The 20,641-nt window shown below is 37.2% G+C and overlaps 1 protein-coding gene across 1 annotated transcript in view; it reads right to left on the reverse strand.

Moving 5' to 3' along the window:
- Positions 1 to 14,231: 14,231 nt before the first annotated feature.
- LOC129733021 (protein-L-histidine N-pros-methyltransferase) overlaps positions 14,232 to 20,641 on the reverse strand; it is a 95,400-nt gene continuing 88,990 nt past the window's right edge. The window contains exon 5 of the mRNA XM_055694563.1: positions 14,232 to 14,482. Within this exon, the coding sequence (XP_055550538.1) occupies positions 14,271 to 14,482 (212 nt within the window). The 3' untranslated portion in view covers positions 14,232 to 14,270. The remainder of the gene's footprint in view (positions 14,483 to 20,641) is intronic.

A 20,641-nucleotide genomic window follows, 5' to 3' on the forward strand; every position in this document is an offset into this window, starting at 1 on the left:
CCACAAATGTGAATAATTGCGAATTTTTACCCAAAACGTTTTTGCATCGAACGTAATAGATTGTATTAAACGGGTTAAACTGTTGAAATAACCGTCAATTCAAAACATCGAATAAATTATGCCACATTATACCACTGGCAAAGCGGCATAAACGTACACGACAAATATATATTGCCCGAGAGCACAGAAAATTCAATTGTCATTTTTCAGTCCTTTTTATGTGCACTTTCTGTTCGATCATATACCTGAAGTTGACCTTCCGTTCTGTGCCAGTAGTCTAACGTTCGCGTCTATAAGAGCTAAAGAATTGCTCCTTGAAAGACTTAAAATTCATATGTGCAGCATTTGAACAACACGTGCAGAATAACAGTCGCCAGGTTGCCGTTTGAAATGTTCAAATCGCTTTTATTAGGCGAGAATGCAACTGATGAGCGGAGAACTTTAAAGCGCTCTCACGCAGCACATATTTATTAGTGTTGCTAATAATCTCTTGCAAATGTTTAAACAACTTCTGTTAAGCTGGAGTTCCACTATTGGAATAATATATGAATAAAGAATGCGGCAACGTTTGTACAACAAATAATTCAACGTGTTGTTTATTCAGCACCGGTTGCATCTACACTGCTCTTATTCCACATTTGCCTTTATAAGGGCTTTCAAATTGTTCTTTGGGTTGCAACCGTCATTTAACAGTAAGTGGTAATGCTCCCGCTATGTGGCGCTCGTGTCGCCTAAAAACCAAGCACAGATATCGATAAAATATCGATACAGCGATATTTATGCAGTGCAACTGGGGCACCTCAAGACAGATGTCGTTAGTGTATTAATGTATTTGGATTCAAATTTTTACACACGATTTTAAAATTTCTTTATATGAACATGAATGTCTGTTCTCTGTGGTTCTACCGTCTGAGTGTTACCGGGAAATCTGCATCATCCTCAAAATTGAACGTGTGTGTATGAACGTGTATTTCACTTGTGAATCCTAGTTCATTAGTGTTACCTGTTTTAACAAACTTTGTTTTAGTGGAAAAACAGATGGAATAAAACTAAAAATCGGTTTACAACTTGATTAAAAGCTCGGGGCAGGAGGAAATTTTTTTATTACCACCAGCGTGTTGATTATTTGCAACCAAAAATAAAACTTGTATTAGTGAAACCGACCACTGATACTAGCGCAGATAGGAGGCTCTATACAGTGTAGGCTAGAAAACTCCGAAAACACTGACAAAAATAACTTACACACCAAAATGTCTCTTCATGGTTCAGCAAAATACTTTGCTGAAAGCATATCAGCAAACCGCTAGTTTGCTGGTTAACAGCATTCTTTCATAAATGTTGCTGTAATTCAGTTCCAAAATTTGCTGAATTTCATTCAGCAATTCTATTTCTACTGTAAACCAGTATTGAAGTGATTAATTTACTCAAAACCAGTAGTCAATTCAATGATTCACAAAAATACAGCAAAACAATTTGCTGAACACAAAATAGTAAATGAATGTGTTCGATAGCAAGCGAACCCCACAAGTAAGCACCGTTCCGCAACCTGTTCTGAAGGGAGCCTTGCAGTGTGCCCGGCCACTTTTTCCTCAGTGGCTTACGATTGGCGCGGAAATATAGAGACTCGCCGGCCTCGGTACACGCGCGTGACACACATTTGATACAAAACTAATACAGTTTATTTAACTTAAACACACAATTTATTCTACACTTTAATTTATTCTTAAGATTAACGCGAAGCGATCACGATCTTCGCAACTGATCTGATCTCCGATGATCTGGATCTGCCGAGCTGCTGCTGCTATCCTTATCGATATCAAAATTAGGCGAGTACCGATCAATTGACTCCGACAGGTTACTAAGCCGCATGACAATCGGCTGCAGCTGCGTACGTTGCTTCTGGCGTGATCGTAGACATCCTCGCCCACCCTGAAGTGGCATGCAACTTCTGGAAATCAAAAACAATATCCCCCTCGACGTACTGGATGGCTACCACTGGCAGTCAACTGTGAGGTCGGTGTCGTACTTCGTGTCAGTCTTCCTGGGCGGGTAGCAAACACAGCTTGACAACCGGTCTTGTCAAGAGCTTGTTGATGTTTTTACAGTTGCCACGCGAGAAATCCCGTTTGCTCCAGGATGTAATTGGTGAATTCGGCCCATTTTTCAATTTAAGGGCGGAAGATACGAGTCAACAATCACCACCAGCTTACCAGTTTAAAGTTCTACAGCCGGTTTCCAGTTTTTGGTTCGTCCCTGCTGTTGTGAGAGGTATTCTATACGCCACCGTTTCCAAAAATTCTGCAATAGAGGTTTCCCGTCAAAAATTTTCATTCGCTCAAACGATGTCTTTTAATTTTTAAAACCGATCCTCATTTAAATTTTTTTTCTTTGGGGGTTGTAACTATTGAAAAAATAAAAAACCGAAAAATGCACATTTTACCCCATCCTGCCGAACACACTTTTTTTGCGTTTTACCCTTTTTCCTCTGAGATTAGTAGTGAATTTCATTCAATGAGGCAAATAAAGGTGGGGAGATACCGGGAGAAGAATGTTTATGCTACAAGTACACCATTATAGTGTTTATGAAGACAATAATAATCTAAACTTAATTAGGCGAGATCTCACACTCGAAACACGAACCGTGTTGCTCAATTCACGTTGTTTTTCAACCATGACGTTGTTTAGGATTTAAGGCCTAAACACAATTGATACGTTGCGGTTGCGTTTGCGGTATTTGACAGTTAGCCCATACATTTTCTGTCAAATTAACGTCAACATTGTTTTATATCTGCACCTGAAGTTTCAAATGATTTTTAATGCGATTTATTTTGTGCGGTCCCTATCCCTCGCACAAAAACAGGTTTTACTGTATATAAAAGATGGATCTATTCTCCAACCGTTTTTTCTTTCACGCGGAATTTTTATACGTTATATCTTCCGCGTGGAAAGCGACTTAGATGAATTGATAATTCATTTTGGTTTTTGAAAATAGTTTCCATTTTGCTTCTACAATTTCGAAAAAAAAACAGCAAATATTTGCTGTTTTTGGTACGGTTTTTGTGTTGTGCAAATAAAATTCCTACCAAAAATAGCATATATTTGCTTCGTCTAATGCCTGCTCCAGCTTCTCTAAAAATGAAATAATTTTACTTACCTTGATTGTTATTTTCCATTTTATTTTTTTGATTAGCGAAAATTCAACACGAAATGAAAATTTAATATCTGCTTCGGACGGTGACATTTGCTGTACTTGTCATAGTATTTGTGATACTTCCTCAAACTTAATTATACTTATTTCCAACCCAGAAGGTATTTGTGAACACTTACGGGCACTTAGAATATCCAGAAGAAAAGGTTTCTGTGGACTTGTTCATTTGTACTTTCAAACAGTTGTAGCTATTGTACCGGTAAATCAACTGAAGGGTTTAGTGCAAATAAAACATCAACGCCAAATAGTTAATCTAATCATGTAATTTACTGCCAAATAGTAACTGGCAAGTAATTTTGAACTAACGTAAGTTTATGAAGTATGTGGTATTCTTCAAATAATACACAACACGTGTGACACCGTTTGTATACAGATGAATTATATTTTATTGGTTCATGGTTTGTCGCTCTAGCCATGTAGTCGCAGGTTCATATGTCACAGATATAGTTATCAGATGTATCATCACATCACCCTTTCATTATAAAATAAAATAATCAATGGTCAAGAACATGGGCGTAGCCAGAATTTCGAATAGGCGGGGGGCAAGCTTTTCAAAATTTTAGAAGTATAAAAATGGTATTTTGAAAAATAGAAATAAATACTAGTGTTTAGTGATTGTTACATCAAGGAAACCAGCGAAAAGTTGTCCTTGACATCAGAGTGGAAAATTTGATTATTCTTTTTCCAACCTCGAAAATAAATAGATGTTTTTTAGTAAAAACTCTTAAGTTCATCTAAACCTTTGAACATATCATTTTGGCTATGAGGATCTCAAGAATCCATGAACTTGACAGAAGATAGAGTTACTCAGCAGCCGCTACCGGGATTCAATATATGATTCTCAAGATGGCCCAACTTGTACAGCAGATGGCGGCCCAGCAACAGCAGCCTTAGTATCATGCCCCGGAGCAGGTTTTGGAGTCCCTCTAATCGAACATCACTGAATTTGTCTTCGACGATGAAAACGGAGTTACGCTCGGACGCTCGTTTAACCGCTACCGGGACCTCTTCGAGAACGATGCAGGGCAGCTGAATGATGCGGCGAAGGTACGTCTACTTCTCCGCCACCTCAACTACATCCTGCCGAAGCTTCCCAAGGACGTGAAGTTTGAAGATACAGTCAAGATTCTCAATTAAATCTTCGGGCATCAAACGTCAACGTTCCGGAAGCGGTTCATGTGTCTGCAGTTAGTGAAATGCGAGTCTTAAGATATTATCAGCTACGGTGGCAACGTCAATCGAGCCTGTGAAGATTTCAGTTCCAGAACCTAACACCGGACCATTTCAAGTGCCTGATTTTCGTCAGCGGATTGAAAGCCACTAAATATGCGGATTCCGGGCAAGACTACTTTCCATGCTAGAGAATGGAAAGCCTGAATAACCAATTACTCTCCAATCGTTAATTGATGAGTGTCAACGCCTTGTCAACTTAAAGGAAGACACCACGATCATCGAGCAACAAAGCAGCGGCTCGAAATCTACAGTTCCCGCCATCAGGGACAAGAAGAGTACACCGTATCAGCGAAATTCTTCGAAGCAATGAGGTAAGAAGCCGAAGACACCATGTTGGCAATGCGGTCAAATGCATTTTGTGAAGGACTGATTTTTCAACAACCACCTTTGCAAGGACTGCAACCGCATTGGCCACAAAGAAGGATACTGTTCCTGTTCAAAGAAAACGAATCAAACGATGCAGATATCCTTTAAGGTTCCTGCCTCTAGAGATCCACCAGCTGAACATGAAGACGTTCAATAACTTCCTCCGCTCTAGCGCTAATTCAGTAAATTTTTCACGATTGTTGTTAACCATCTGCCGATGAACACTAAGCAAGCACTCAACCGCTGTTCAACCATTGTTGACCTCAGCCAAGTTTTCACCCGACGTAATGTGCTGAACGAGCGTTCAATCTTGCATCACAGAGAACAGACATTCATGTTCATATAAAGAAATTTGAAAATCGTGTGTAAAAATTTGAATCAGAATACGTTAATACACTAACGACATCTGTCTTGTGGTGCCCCAGTTACACTGCTTAAATATTGCTGTATCGATATTTTATCTATATCAGTGCTTGGTTTGTAAGTGACAAAAGCGCCACATAGCGGGAGCATTACCACTTAGTGGTAAATGACGGTTGCAAGTTTTTACACATCTTTTAAAAAGAAGATGAACGTCTGTCCTCTGTGCTTGCATGTTGTACAGGGTAGAGCAAGTGCAATTTCATTTGCTTTCTTCGTCGCAGGAAGAAAGAACGGGCTTCAGCAAGCAGGTCTATAGGATCCAGCTCTTCTAAGTTTTTACGGTCTGCTCTCATGCTGTTACAATGTTGATACCAGACTTCCCCTCTCCAACAAAATTGTCAACTTCGTAAAAAATACGAAAGCTTCGGTTTTGCGCTTGAACTCTTCCAACGACATGCGTATTACGTTAGTGGGATGCAGCAAGGACAACGCGTAGCTAGGTGCACTATCTCCACAGAACCGTGTTTCTAGTGAGGTTACAAGAGAATCAAGGTAAGGAATTGTCACAGCTGAGTTCCAATACTCCAAGCTAGTTGATGCAGACGGATTAGCCCGGTACATAGGGCAAGCATTACAATAAATTATTTTTGATCTGGTTGATACTTTACGAGATGTTTCTATGGACTAAAATGTCGTTTTGTGCTATTGGAGTTACTGAAGACAAAATTCTGCACCAATGTTAACAACTAGGGGGGGGGGGGCAACGGCCCCCCTGCCCCCCTTTGGCTACGCCTATGGTCAAGAGCATAATCAGCAAATCGGTTTGGAGCCTTGATCATCCGTGGCTCTCTGGGCTGTGTAATGGATGTCTCACTGCTTTCTGTTGTCGTTTCGGTCGTCGTCACAGGGTCATCTAGCGACTCCTCCTGAAATCTCCTAAATTCGTCTTCTTCATCCGAGATTGGAAAAGCATCTGAAATAACATATAAGTGAGAATTCTAAGATAATAAAGAGGACTCAAGGACTTTCTACTTTGATTGTCAATTTTAGTCGGAATCAACTTGAGGTGAGAAGAGTTTCTCTCGTACACTTTTCCAGTTTCGTCATTCTGGATTGTAGTCAGGGCCGGATTTACGATTGTGGGGGCCCGGGGCCCAGTTATAGTGGGGGCCCCGAAATAAAACAAAACCTTTTTTTTATCGTACGAGTTAAAAACATTTATTTGCTATTGAAAAGTTATCAAAAATTTGTTAAATTTTTTTCTTACGTGTTGTTTTGCAGAAAACTTATTAATTAAATAATCAACATTCAACTCCTTCAGTATACTCGTACTCGAAACTTAATAATGCTAAGACTGCCTTTCATTCTCCTTAGTCGTATTTTTAATTAGTTTCATCTTCGATTTTTTTTGACACCTGAAAAAAAACCTAATTTGAAAAAATTGCGATCCACAGGCAAACATTTGCAAACAATTTGAGAAAGACTGCGCAAATGTAAAATCGAAAATTTTCTATTTTTTTCTACGCCATTTTGTTTTAAGACCAAATATAAAAATACTAAGGGTTTGTCCACATATAAGCATCTTATTACCCATCTTTAAAAAAAACAGATTTTAAATCGGACAAAACCTGAGCTCAAAACGGTGATCCTACGAAAACGGTTTTGGCAAGGTTTTAGTACATTTCACAAAGCAAAATAATATCGAGTACGTCTGAGCATTATGTGTAATGCGCTGATATCAAAAAGTGGTAGTCAAATTATGTCTTATATTGAGTAAAAAGTCTCAGACATCAATTGGTTGGTGTCTGATCCACGTAAAATGTCTGCAACATATCAATTTTGCCCCAATTTCCCTACAATATTAAAAAAGTTTTATCTCGCCTTTAGATGAACCTATTTGAAATCTGTTTAATGTAAAATCAAGAGTGTAAGTGATACTCAAAGATATAATAATAATGTCTTCACATGATCCTCCCCCATTTGCGGGAAGGGGGTTGCATTTTTGGCCAGGACCGGTCAAAACATATAATTCTCGTTTCAGCTATGAGGCAGAATCATCGCATCTACGATAAAGTTGAACGCGACACCCTCCCCGCAAAAAGGGAAGGATCATGTGAAGACAAATTGTTATTGTATCTTCGAGTATCTCTTACACTCTCGATATTACATTAAACAGATTTCAAATAAGCTCATCTAACGTCGACATAAAAATATTTCAATATTGTAGGGGAATTGGGGCGAAATCGGCATGTTGCTGGCATTTTAGGTAGATCAGACACCTACCAATTGATTTCTTTCGACTTTTTACTCAATATAAGATAAAATTTGACTACTACTTTCAGATATCAGCGCATTATCATTAACGTTAAAACATACTCGATATTATTCTGCTTTTTGAAATATACTTGAACCACGCCAAAACCGGTTTCGTAGAATCATCGTTTTGAGCTCAGTTTTTGTCCGATTTTTTTTAAAAGTTGGGTAAGCAGATGCTCATAGGTGGACAAACTCTGAGAATTTTGGTATTTGGTCTTAGAACAAAATGGCGTCAAAAAAAACATCGAAAATTTCCGATTTCTCGAAAATTCAAAATGGCGCCATTGTTGCCTCTTAAGTTGATATATGTTCAAACTCCGGGAAAATTGGTTTTGCATCAAACTTCAAAAAATCATACATAGAAGCCAAGGCAGAAAAATTATTGCACTGTGTTATTCATTAGTGTACCGAAATGCTCCGTCACGATTTTTCATCGCAAAAAATCGATTTTGGATGATTGTCGCATTCACGGGACTTCATTTCGAAGGGTTAACAAAATAAACCATTTGAGAGCTGTATCGAATCCAACTCCATCATTCAATAATCACTACACTTTAATAATACCAAGTCCAATCGATAAGTTGGTTTTATATCGAAAGTTGCCAATGGATTCACTGGTTCATTGAGCTTGAAGTTAAACACCACACCATAACCCTCGATGATCCGTACTTTTATGATGGTGATGGATCTTTTCGCCCCGAGAGATTACACGTTCGAGGATTTTGTAAATTTTTATTTATCTGTTTAGCCACTATTGATGTTATTTGAAATACCGACAAGTACAAACACAAATACAAATACAAATACAAATACAAACTTAAATACAAATACAAACTTAAATACAAATACAAATATAGATACAAATACAAATACAACTACAACTACAAGTACAACTACAACTACAACTACAAGTACAACTACAACTACAACTACAACTGCAACTACAAATGGGTCATTCCATACGAAGTGACCACGAAAAAGCACAAACTTGGACACGACCATCACAGATTTTGCTCAAAGTTGGGAAAATTATTCATCTACCGTCACTTTGGGAAAATTCCATATTTGGTGTCAATTGGAATACCCCCCGCTCTGTGGGACCCCCCTGTTTATTGCAAAGTAACTCATTTTTGTTCAAAATCTCTTTTTTTCTTTTTCTTACAATTCATAGACGTAAGATGTCCGAAAAATACTGATAGATGATTTTTGAAGAAAATAAACTTAGAAATCCAGAAAAAAATATTATTTTTGACCGGAAGTGTTGTCAGATGGATTATTTTTGTATTTCAAAAATAAATTTACATTTTTCGGCAAATGCAGCAATTTTTATTTTAAACTTGATAATTTCATCGTGTTCCTTGGAAAAATTCACATAAGAAACAACAATCATTCCGAGGTAATATGAGCCAATCTCGAGATATAGCATTTTTACGAAAAAAAGTTATGAATTTCGTAATTAATTTTTCGTAAAAATGTTATATCATAAGATTTGCTCATATTACCACGGGGTGATAAGTGCTTCTTACGTAAAGTTTTCCGAGAAATACGATGAAACCATCAAATTTAAAATGAAATTAGCTGCATTGGCCGAAAAAATATAAGACGACTCTGACAATAATCTACAGAAACTAGGAAAAAACTACACACATCTGCAGGTCAATAAAATCTGCACACGAACTCAGAAAATCTGCATTTTGCAAAGCACATCTGGTGTTCCTGATTCGGACAAGTTAGCAAAAGCAATGCATTAAAAAAACTTGTGGGTTATTTTCTTTCTCTGCTTTATCTCCCATGCGTGCTGGTTCGATTCAAATGGTGTGTTAATGTGTGTCATTCCAAGAGAATCCAAGGCAGGGATGCCACATATACAGATTTTTCTGTATTTTACAGATTTTTGAACTAAAAAAGCAGTACAGAATCTGTATTACAGAATTACAGAATATTGTCAAAAATACAGATTTTACAGGATCTTTTGCTATTCGAAATGAAATCAATTTTTTGGAAGGTTAAATTCAATTCAACGACTTTCAAACTTTTGTGAAAAAACCTGATGCTGTTTATGTTAGTATCGTTGCAGAAGAAGAGGGATGAGGCTTGGACGAAGGCGGAAAATAACGTTTTGAAATATTTGACGGGATTTCTATTTAAAATTTGTGAAACGAATTGCAAAGCTGTTCGATTTTATCGATCCTGTTGTAAAAACGGTAGCTTTATTCAATTCTAAACATTCGTGAAATTGGAAAATTTAAATGATTTGATTTCCAAAATACGTAACAGTAACTGATCGACAAGACATGAATAACGAGTTTTACTCGCTAAGAACAAACTTTTTGACCGGAAGATTCGATGAAACAGATGACTTAACTTGGTCTGAGTAGTTGGACGCCACAATGCCAATGGTAAATTCATGTTTCCGTTACTGAGATCATTTGTGCGAATTTTTCCAATAATTCCACATTCTTCGGCTTTTGTAGAACGCATATTTTCAATATATAATTGCAGCAAGTCTAAAGCCAGAAATCTCATGGCCCCTAAGCTTATGAGCTCAATTTTAAAAGCTAAAAGCTACGTTGCTAACCAAGCAGGAGCTACTAAAATTAAATTAACAAAAACATGCATGAACATCACGTAAAGATAAATAAGCAATATCGTGTTCAGTTACTACATTTGATTAACTCGCCTAATTATAAGTTTGGAACCAATAAAAAATTAGGCCAAAGCAAAAAATGGTGATTTGTTTCAATATATTCTTTAAGGAAGAAGATTTTCATGCAACATTTTTAGTTTGCTGGATACAGATTTTTTATATAGATTTTTTAGCCCGTGAAACAGATAATACAGACATTTTCGAGCAAAAATACAGAAATAAATGTGGCAACCCTGATCCAAGATGAACTCTTATGGATGTAGTTGTGATATTGACGCTAGCGAAAAAATAACACTGAAAGAAAGTGTCAGATTGAAATGGTCTGATCAAATTTTCTTACTGTAAATCGAACTTTTGATTGAATCTCATTTTTTAAAGAGAAAAAATCTTTTTCTCAATTTGTGGGGGCCCCAAAAATGTGGGGGCTCGGCCCCCCTGGGCCCCCCCCATAAATCCGGCTCTGATTGTAGTTCTTGGTCCATGTTATGTTATAACAGTCAGCACGACACTATTAAAAGTTGAGCTTAATTTAATGCCTGGGGCAGTTCGTTTCATGTGCACTTTGTCACCAGCTTTTAAATCTGACGGTTTAGCACGCCGCCGAATATCTTCAGCTATCTTTTCTTTTTCTTTCGCTTGTTGGTCTCGATCTCTACGATCGGCTACATGGAATGGCTGTACTCAAATCTGCTAGTGATGGTATTTTCGTTCGAACAGTTCTCCCATACATTAGCTCGCTAGGCGTTTTACCAGTCGTACTATGCGGAGCTGAGTAGTACATGGACAAATAGGTGAGTAAATCTCGTAATTTCTGAGGCGTTTACTAAAGACCGACGCTCTACTAAACCATTTTCTTGTGGCCAATATGGAGTTGTTTTATTCAAAGTTATCCTCCGCTTCTTGCAATAATCATCGAACACACTGCTCACAAATTGTCGGCCATTATCTAAGGTAATAGTCCTAGGGTAGCCAAGACGAGTAAACATCTTCTCCAAACGTTCAACAGTCTCCGATGCCGAAATTGTTTTTAAAATTTCAACTTTCTTGTACCGGCTGAAGTAATCAATTACAACCAACAAATGATCTAACCTCTGAATCGGGATCGAATTCGCCAGTTTCCGATCCTTGCGATAATCTTGACAGAGGATCAGCAATGTTTGATTTTCCTTTCCGGTAGACCACATCGTAACTAAAAGCCTGCAACCGTAAGACCCACCGCTCAATCCTAATGCAAGGTGATGAATTTGGTGAGAAGATAGTTTCAAGGAGTTTATGATCTGTTTCCAGCTTAAATCGAATACCCAACAGATAAATCCGGAAGCGTACAACTGCCCATACCAGAGCCAAAGCCTCTTTCTCTGTTTGTTCATAACGCCGTTCTGTATCAGTAAGACTCTTACTTGCATAAGCTACTACTTTCGGTGAACCTTCTAGAAACTGCAATAATACTGCACCTAATCCCACCGGTGAAGCATCTGCTACCAGACGTGTTTTAAGCTTAGGGTCAAAGTGGGATAACGTGCTAACATTTCCAATATTCTCAATAATTTGATTGAAAGCACTCTGCTCATCTGTTCACCATTTGAATTCGGACTTTTCCTTCGTCACTTCACGATTGTTTGTTGCTATTGATATTGTTGCTAAATCAGGGATGAACGATCCAACATAGTTGACAAGTCCTAAGAAACTGCGCACTTCTTCTCTTGTAGACGGTGGACGAAACGTACGGATAGCAACTATTTTATTTTGAGCTGGAGACATTCCATTAGCATCAAAACGATGACCAAGGAAGTCAATTTCCTTGAGTTTAAATTCACATTTGGCTTTATTAAGAAGGATGCCATAATCATTCAGTGTTTGTAAAACAGCTTAAGAGCTTTATCATGTTCTTGTTCATTTTTCCCGAGTATAATGATATCGTCGATAAAATTGATACAAAATTCGCATTTCGAAAGGATTTGTTCTAAAACTTTTTGGAAAATTTCCGGAGCGCAAGAAATTCCGGAAACTAAGCGTTTAAATCGATACAAACCTCTATGAGTAATAAATGTCGTCAATGGTTTGCTCTCATTGTCCAACTCAAGTTGATGGAATGCGTCTTTGATGTCCAATCGTGAGAAGTAGGCTGCTCCATTTAGCCTCCAACGGACGTCTTCTATCGTAGGTAATGGGTGAGTTTCGCGTATGACCGCCTTATTAAGCTGCCGCAGATCAATACTAAGACAGATATCCCCGTTGTCTTTTTGCACCACAACCAACGGAGAAACCCATCGACTAGGCTCCATCACTTTTTCTATAATATCTTTGCCCAGTAACTCGGTTAATTTATCTTCTACCCGTAACAGAGAAGAAAACGGTAATCGCCGTAACCTTTGAGCCACTGGTATTACACTTATCAATCGGTATATGAATCGTCACCCCACGGATGCTTGGGAGCCGCTGCGATGTGGAAATTTGCTGAATTGTCTCATGTTTACTAGGGAGACCAGCTCGTAGAACTCCCAAACGTTTTGCCGTTTCCTTGCCTAGTAACGGTTGTGGTCCTCTTTCAACAACATTTTTTAACATTTTTAACAACATAAAATAAATTTCAAAAAAACACGTCTTGAAGCTCGAACCCTCCATGCGCCAGCAACAGGTTCTTCTTCTCGGACGCAGAGTTGATTTTTCCTGCTCTGAGAAACATTTCGAATCCTCGTTTCCATATTTGCCATTTGCTGCGACGTTCCGTCACTGGCACATCATTCAAAACAAATGGTGGCAGTCCACCAAATGCTTTGCTAAGATCCATTTCACGAACTAATAAACAACTATTTGTTTATAACAAATCTGTGATCTTCCGAACAATCACCGGCAGCTTGGGCCTATCACTGGCCGCTTGGACCTATCTCTATAGGAAGAGCTTATATCCTGGCAACTAGGGCCTAGCGCTAGCTACTTGGGCCAATCTCAGGCGACATGGGCCTATCTCTAGCACAAATCTGCTTCACCGATGGCTAACCTCACACCACAGAACAGATATGCAACTTCGAACAAAACTCTGCAGCAAGTCGGTGCTCAAGTTTTGCATTCATTTTTTGCTGTTTCATCCTACATTAAGTTTACAGTGCATCGTTATAACAGTTCGCTCCAATAGTTTGAACATGCACCAAAAAACTATTTTTTTTGCTTTAATGACCTGGCAAAAAGGTGATCTTGAATAGTTGAATCTATCAAAATCAAGTTAAGACAGGATCGCATTCAAGAAATCTTTAAAGTGGAAATTCAGAAACAATTTACAATCAACGTCAATAAACTAAAAATCTTTCAACCATTCAAACATTTTATATACCTAACATTGCTAGAAATGCATATCAGACGCGCTGTACCAGCACTGCTTACGACATTAGGTACAATGTAAAAAAATGATTGTCGTTAATCAAGATATTCAGTTTTCAACTTGGGCAACAAGGAAATTCATTAAAAATATATCTACATAAAAACCGTTGCACGTATGCGGGTGGTACTGTACGTTTATCATGAAAAGGCACTCTCGCTATACCAGTACTGGGGAGAACAAAGGATTCTCTCGATGAAAAAGCGGCGAGGGCTCATACAGTCCTTTTGTTGAATGAATGGAATATAAGCGTAATGAAATTTCGAGTGTAAAATGCATTCTCTCTACCGCTAGATGTCGATACCTTAAATAAAGAGATTTTGTCTCGTTTTTGGTTCTTCAGTTGAACAGATGTGCTCACACCACACAGGAATAGTACACACAGTTGTTTGTTCTATAAGAATCGTGTAAATCAACGTCTAATCTTATACTAAATCCAACTTTATACTAAAAAAAATCCCGTAATCGTCGCCAATTTGAATTATATTTTAATGGTTCATGGTTTATTAAGCATTTTTTGCTGTCAGAAAACCAACGAAATGAACAAAACGGTTTGAGCTTTTTTTCTTCCCCTTCTTTTTGAAGGGGGGGGGGGGGGTGACAAAAAATGAAAATAAAATTTGTAACGGCCTTACACGAATCTCGATTTAGGATCCTGAGCATATCACGTATAATATTCGATGGATGGTCATCAAAACAGTCGGTACTAAATTTTTTATTATTTCTTTAAAACGCTATAATTAGAGATTATCAACATAATTTCACTTTGAACATATGACAACTATGTCATCCAACCAATAATATGATTGCTTCAAATCACCTTCACACAAATAAGGAGCTTTAGTCCAAACTAAAATTTTAAAACCGACATTTTCAAGCGCTTCGAAGAAATATCCAATCTCTTTTTCTATTGGTACAGATTGAGATGTTGGCCAATATTCCATCAGCGGTTTCAAAGGCAAATGACTAGAATCTGAAACAAAATGAACAATTAGTCACAGAGGATAAATTTAGTAGCCGATAATTTAATAAGTTAATTGGAATAATTGCGGAACATTGTAACCAATCATCGGTCTGATTGCAACATTTAACTTTTACAATAGGCGGCATCCATAAATTACGTAACGCTCATAGGAGGAGGGGGGGCCTTGAGCATTACGATTTGTTACACAGGGGAGGGGGAGGTGTGTTTAGCGTTACGTAATGTCTGGAGAGCTTCTGCAGCGTTATGTAATTTTTATGGGGGGTAGGTGTTGGCGTTACGTTTCGTTACATATGGGGAGTGGGGGTCCAAAAATCGGGTTTTAGCGTTACGTAATTTACGGATGTCGCTTTACACTTTTATTTTACTTCACTTTTAATTTTAATCACATAGTGTCACATGTTATATGGTGTACATGGCATATCACATGTAACATGTGACGTGTAAGATTACATGTAACACAAAATGTTACATATTACATGATATTTGACATGTTACATTTTTCGTGTTACATTACGTGTAACATGTTACAAACCACGTGTAACATGTTACAAGACAAGTGACAAGTTACATATCACATGTAATATGTTACATGTCACATGTTACATGATGGTATTCCCTCGATTTATGTACATAGACCACTCTGTTCCGAAACAGAATGGCCATTCTGTTTCGGACGGAATTTTAACATGGTATAAATCAGCTTTATAGTTCGATTTTTCGAAATTTTTCTAGTCTCCTAACTTCAGTTTCTTGAGTAGATGCGGATTATATAAAAAACTCATTTTTGAAAAAAATGGTCTTTAACCACTCTGTTCCGCAACGGCTCAATTGGTCGTTATACGATTGCTTTCCAAAGCACGGTCGACAGAATTATAGGCCTAGTAATTCGGAATGTACTATTTGGCCTATATAAGAGCCTTTTCCAGCCGAAACTGCTCATATTAATTCTAGACAGCGAAAACAGCAGTCCTCACCTAGCAGTAGCAGTGACAGCAGATAGCAGCAGCAGCTGTGGAAATGAATAGCAGCAGCGGCAACTTGTGGCAAGTTGTCACTGGCAATGGATAGCAGCAGTTGCAGCGGGTATCAGCCATCAGGGTGGCCAGCGAACCGGGAAAAAAAACCGGGAATTCGAAAATGAACCTGAAAAACCGGGAAAAACCCGGGAATTTCAATACTAACCCGGGAAATTTATCATGTTTATTTTGAACATTATTTTTCATTTACTACATGCGTGGGATCTGTTGTATCAGTTCAACGCGCTATACATTTTCTGCCATCTCACAAACACTGGAAGACACAAGGAACTATTTAGTTGGTCTCAGGGTAAGATGCTGGAGTAACAAGCCAGTCGTCATATGTTTGATTCTCGGCTAAAAAAGGAGACCGTTATAGTTAATAGGATCCTAGCGCTAGCCCCGCAATTGTTCTGTACACTAGCAGTTGGCTGCCATTTTTTTTTTCTAAGTTGTCTTTCTTCTCCATCACACTGATTAGGACTTCAATAGTAAGTGCCGATCAAACATCAAAACAATCACCACTTTACAGGATCAGCGTCTGATGTTATTTATGTCTGAGTATGTTTCAAAGTTATGTACCAAATTATTCATATTTTCTATTAAAATTGATAATAATGATAATAATAAGGATAATAACTTATTTGATGAAACAAGATTCGAAATTTAGGTTACAAATCGCCAACAAAAACTTACAAAGCCCAGGAAATGTTGAAACTTCAAATTACTAAAAAATATTTTGAAGGCCAGAGAAGTCAAGAATGATTCCAATCAGGCTTTATATGTTAACTTGAAATAGGCAAAAACTAAACTATGATAAAAAATATCTAAAGCCTAAAACAATTAACTCCTCCACCAACCACGCTGGATCTGGGTTCGAATCCCAACACTATAAGTGTCGATGGTTGTGTGAAGACGTGATCCACTCACAATCAACCAAAACTGATCTAGATTCAATCCTCCGGAGATTTTCTGAGGAAAAAAATCTCTGGGTTCTTATATCGCATGGGAAAGTGAAGCCGTTAGCGCCGGTCCATTAACCAACGGGTCGTTATTAAGGACCCTAGTTGAAGTCGCATTCCCGGGTGTTGGCGATAGACACAATAGTGGCGGGAATAGATCGACGGAAAATAAGCACAAGTTTGCACGACGAAGCTATTCAGCATCGTTAGAGAATAGATTGATGTTTAAAATGCAATACATTTAGTGTTAATTATGCATATAGTTGATTAGTAATAAGGGTAAACTGATTTTTTTCCACTAAAAAAATTCAATTTTTGATAAAGATTTTTGTTGAAAATTCTGTAATTTAGAAGGCGGATTCAGAAAACACAAAACAAGCTTCTTATTTAGCTCGAAAAGGCAAATATTGTTTCTAAGCAGCAATAAAATTGTATTGAAGCCCGAATGAAACAAACAACACAAATATAAATCAATTTTAAAACTGAATCTAGCAAAGTCGGTGAACACCAGAAAATGGGTAATAATGAAGTTAAAAAAAGGAAAAAGTTGGTTCTCAAACAAATTTAAAAGTTCCAAAAAACGGCTATTATTGCAGGTTCAGGCAAGGCGAAAAATTATCTCGGTTCAGGGTCAAAAAATGTGCTCAAATTATTTTGAAAACTCTGAAAAATAACTAGAATGTTTCCTCTCATTCACTAAAAATGACTATGAAAAAGTTATTAGGAAACAAGAAAAAAATATTTTGAAGTAAAATTTTTTTAAGTCAATTGAATTTAAAATTAAATTTTAAATGAGATAATTATGTCAAAAAGGGGTATTTAGTTGAAAAGTTGCTGAATTTCAGTCTGACCAGAAATTAGAAAAACAAACCCTAGAATAGATTCCAAATTGAATTCAATAAAATCCACAATTATATTTAAAATTCAATTTAGAATTAGTGGAAAATGAATTTTTATATTTTATTTTTAAATAAGCACTTTGAATAAGGCCAAAATCCGTAATAAAGCTTGAAACAATTGATGAGATTTCTAAAGGCTTGAAATAATGAAAATTTATTGCAAAGATTTGTCGTTTCCGAAGCTCAGTAGCAGCCAAACAATTTTGAATTTAAATTCCAAATTTGTGAAAATGTATGTATTAAAGTTTTGAAAAAAACAAAAACCAGTTCTGAAAAACGTCGAAAAACTCAACCAGAGAGTGCAGAAAGTTATAAATATCGCTTTGGCTTGAACAGTTTAATTAAACCAGTAATTAATTTATGTAAGTCTCAAATGACAGAAAATTGAACCTTTTGAAATAAAATTAAAACTCTTGTGAAAACATTCTGAAGCATGAAGCTCACATTGAATTTAAATTATATCTTGAGACTGGGTGAAATAATGAAAATTTTGAGAGAATGGTATTTTCTGCACGCTACACGTTTCAAAAAGCCCCAAGTGTGCCCTTTGTATTAGACCTCGTTCAGGATTTACTCAATGGGCCGAGTTGCATTCCTCAGTCATGAAAAGCCGAAAAATCAACAGCAAATAGATGAGGGTCGAAGTAGTTAGCTCTTTTCAAGTTTTGAAATGAAATAATGATATTAAAACCATTCTTTCACAAATTTATTTTGTCAATGAATAAACGTGGTTGAACTTGTATATTTATGCTTTTCAAAACCGGGAAAAATATCAATTACTAACCGGGAAAACCGGGAAAAAAACGGGAATTTGAAATTGGAAATCTGCTGGCCACCCTGAGCCATGCTTGGTTTCGCTCTTTGAATGCTCATTAGGCTATACTTTGTCAAGGAGGCAGAATTTGAACAAGTCATATATGAAGTACTTGTAGAGACACTCATTACGACCCAAGTTGAAATTATGAACACTCGAACTGCTGAGCAAGTTTTTGAGCTTCTTGTTCATTCGCAAGGAATATGTGGTCACCATCTTTGAGGACTGGAATGGGCTTAAGAACCTTCGAAAGCTTCCAGAAAGGTTTGGAATATGGTTTTAGTTGTTCAACTTCTCTTATGAAATTTTCATTTCGCAAGAAAGTGAATCTATGTTTGATTTTCGTTTGTAAATCTTTAAAAGTAACTTTCGAAGCAGGATCACGAGTTCTTTGATTTTGACGTCTCCGTATGTTCTTCAAACGTATAAGAAGTTGAAGCTCATTGTCAATGATTGGTGTATTAAATTTCACTCTAGCCTTAGGAACTGATAAGTTTCGGGCATTGAGTACTAAACTGCACAAATCATCCAATGCTCCGTCAATGTCAGCACTGTTTTGTAAAACAATATCACATTTGAAGCTTTCTTCGATCGTGGTACGATATCAATCCCAATTGGCCTTGTGATAATTAAACACAGATCTAGTGGAATTTAGAATAGTTTCACGTTATAGGAAGATGGTCAGAATCAAAATCATCATGAGTTAACAAATCACTGCATGAATGACTTTGATTTGTTTATACCAAATCAATTGTGGATGGATTCCTAACAGAAAAAAAACTTGTAGGAGCATTTGGAAATAAAACTGAATAAAATCCAGCCGAGCAATCGTTAAACAATATTTTTCCATTGGAATTGCTTTGTGCATTATTCCACGATCGATGTTTTGCATTAAAATCACCGATGATAAAAAAAACTTAGATTTATTTCTCGTTTTTTTGTAAATCTCCCTTGAAATGATTTTTCTGCTCACCAGTGCATTGAAAAGGTAATTACACTGCGGCTATAAATAAAATACCAATATCTGTTTCGATTTCAATTCCTAAACTTTTAATGACCTTCGTTTCAAGATGGGACATAACACGATGTTTTCTATCAAACCTATGAACCATATAATTTATTTTAATATTTGGCTTTAAAAGCGTTTCAGTCACAACTGCAATATGCACACCATGGACTGTTAAAAAATTTAAAAAATCATCTTCTTTCGCATCTAAAGAGCGAGCATTCCAATTTAGAAAATTTACAGCATTATTTAAATTCATTGCTGAATTTCAATTTCATAACAATATTAGTTGTAAATTTCATACCTACTTGAACAGCCTCATACATCGAGTTACAGTTCAACAAAACGAACATTAGCTGCAGCATGGATTGTTGTATGTATTCAAACTTCTCGGGAGTTGGACTACCTAAATCAATACTGGCTGACTTTTCAGCACCAAACACGAAAGGCTTGTTGCTGTTTGAATTCCAAATATTACCTGAAAGGCCACTAGCATATGAAATGCCTGGTGGTGCCTGAACAGGATTATTTGTTTTCAATTTGTTGTTTTCTAAATTTGAATTATTACCTACAGACACAGTAGCTACAGGAAAGGCTGGTGATGCCTGAACAGTATTGAAAGTCTATTGATTACCCACATTAATATTATTGACAACAGGTTGTTTAGAATACCTACGGGTCATTCCATACGAAGTGTACATGCCACTTGGACACGACCATCACAGATTTTGTTCAAAGTTGGGGGAATTATTCATCTACTGTCTCTTTGGAAAATCCCAATTTTGGTGTCGATTGGAATACCCCCCGCTTTCCAGGACCCCCTCTTTATTGCAAAGTCGCACAATTTTTGTCAAAAATCGTTTTGCCTTTCTCCTAGAAAAGTATAGCCACAGACAGACGTCCAAGCAAGAACAACATTGATCAAAATTTCCGTGTAAATTTTCAAAGTAAATTGCGCTATAAATCACTTGTACACTAGCGCCGCTTGGTGACCTTATCGCTACAATACATTCTTTTTTCGCTGGTGCACGAGGCTGGCGGTACTGGTAGCGCTATCTGGTTACGGATTGCTACTACAAAAAACTTTACACAAGTTTGGAACTCAGCTTGGACGTCTGTCTGCGGTATAGCAATCACTTCCAAAACCGAAAGTATAAAAGTGCTCCAAAGGGCCGAATAGCATATATCACTCGACTCAACTCGACGAGCTGAGCATTTCCTGTATGTGTGTGTGTATGTGCAGATTTTTATTCTCACTCACCTTTCTAAGAGATGGCTGGACCGATTTTCATGAAATTAATTGCAAATGAAAGGTCTTGATGTCCCATAAGACCCTATTCAATTTTATTGTAATCGGATTTTTGGTTTAGAGGTTATTTATCAAAACGTAAAAATCATGAAACATCAATATATCAGAAACTATACATTCGATTTCAATAAAATTGGTTTC

Source organism: Wyeomyia smithii, chromosome 3 (assembly GCF_029784165.1).
Source record: "Wyeomyia smithii strain HCP4-BCI-WySm-NY-G18 chromosome 3, ASM2978416v1, whole genome shotgun sequence".
In the NCBI taxonomy this organism is placed as follows: Eukaryota; Metazoa; Arthropoda; class Insecta; order Diptera; family Culicidae; genus Wyeomyia; species Wyeomyia smithii.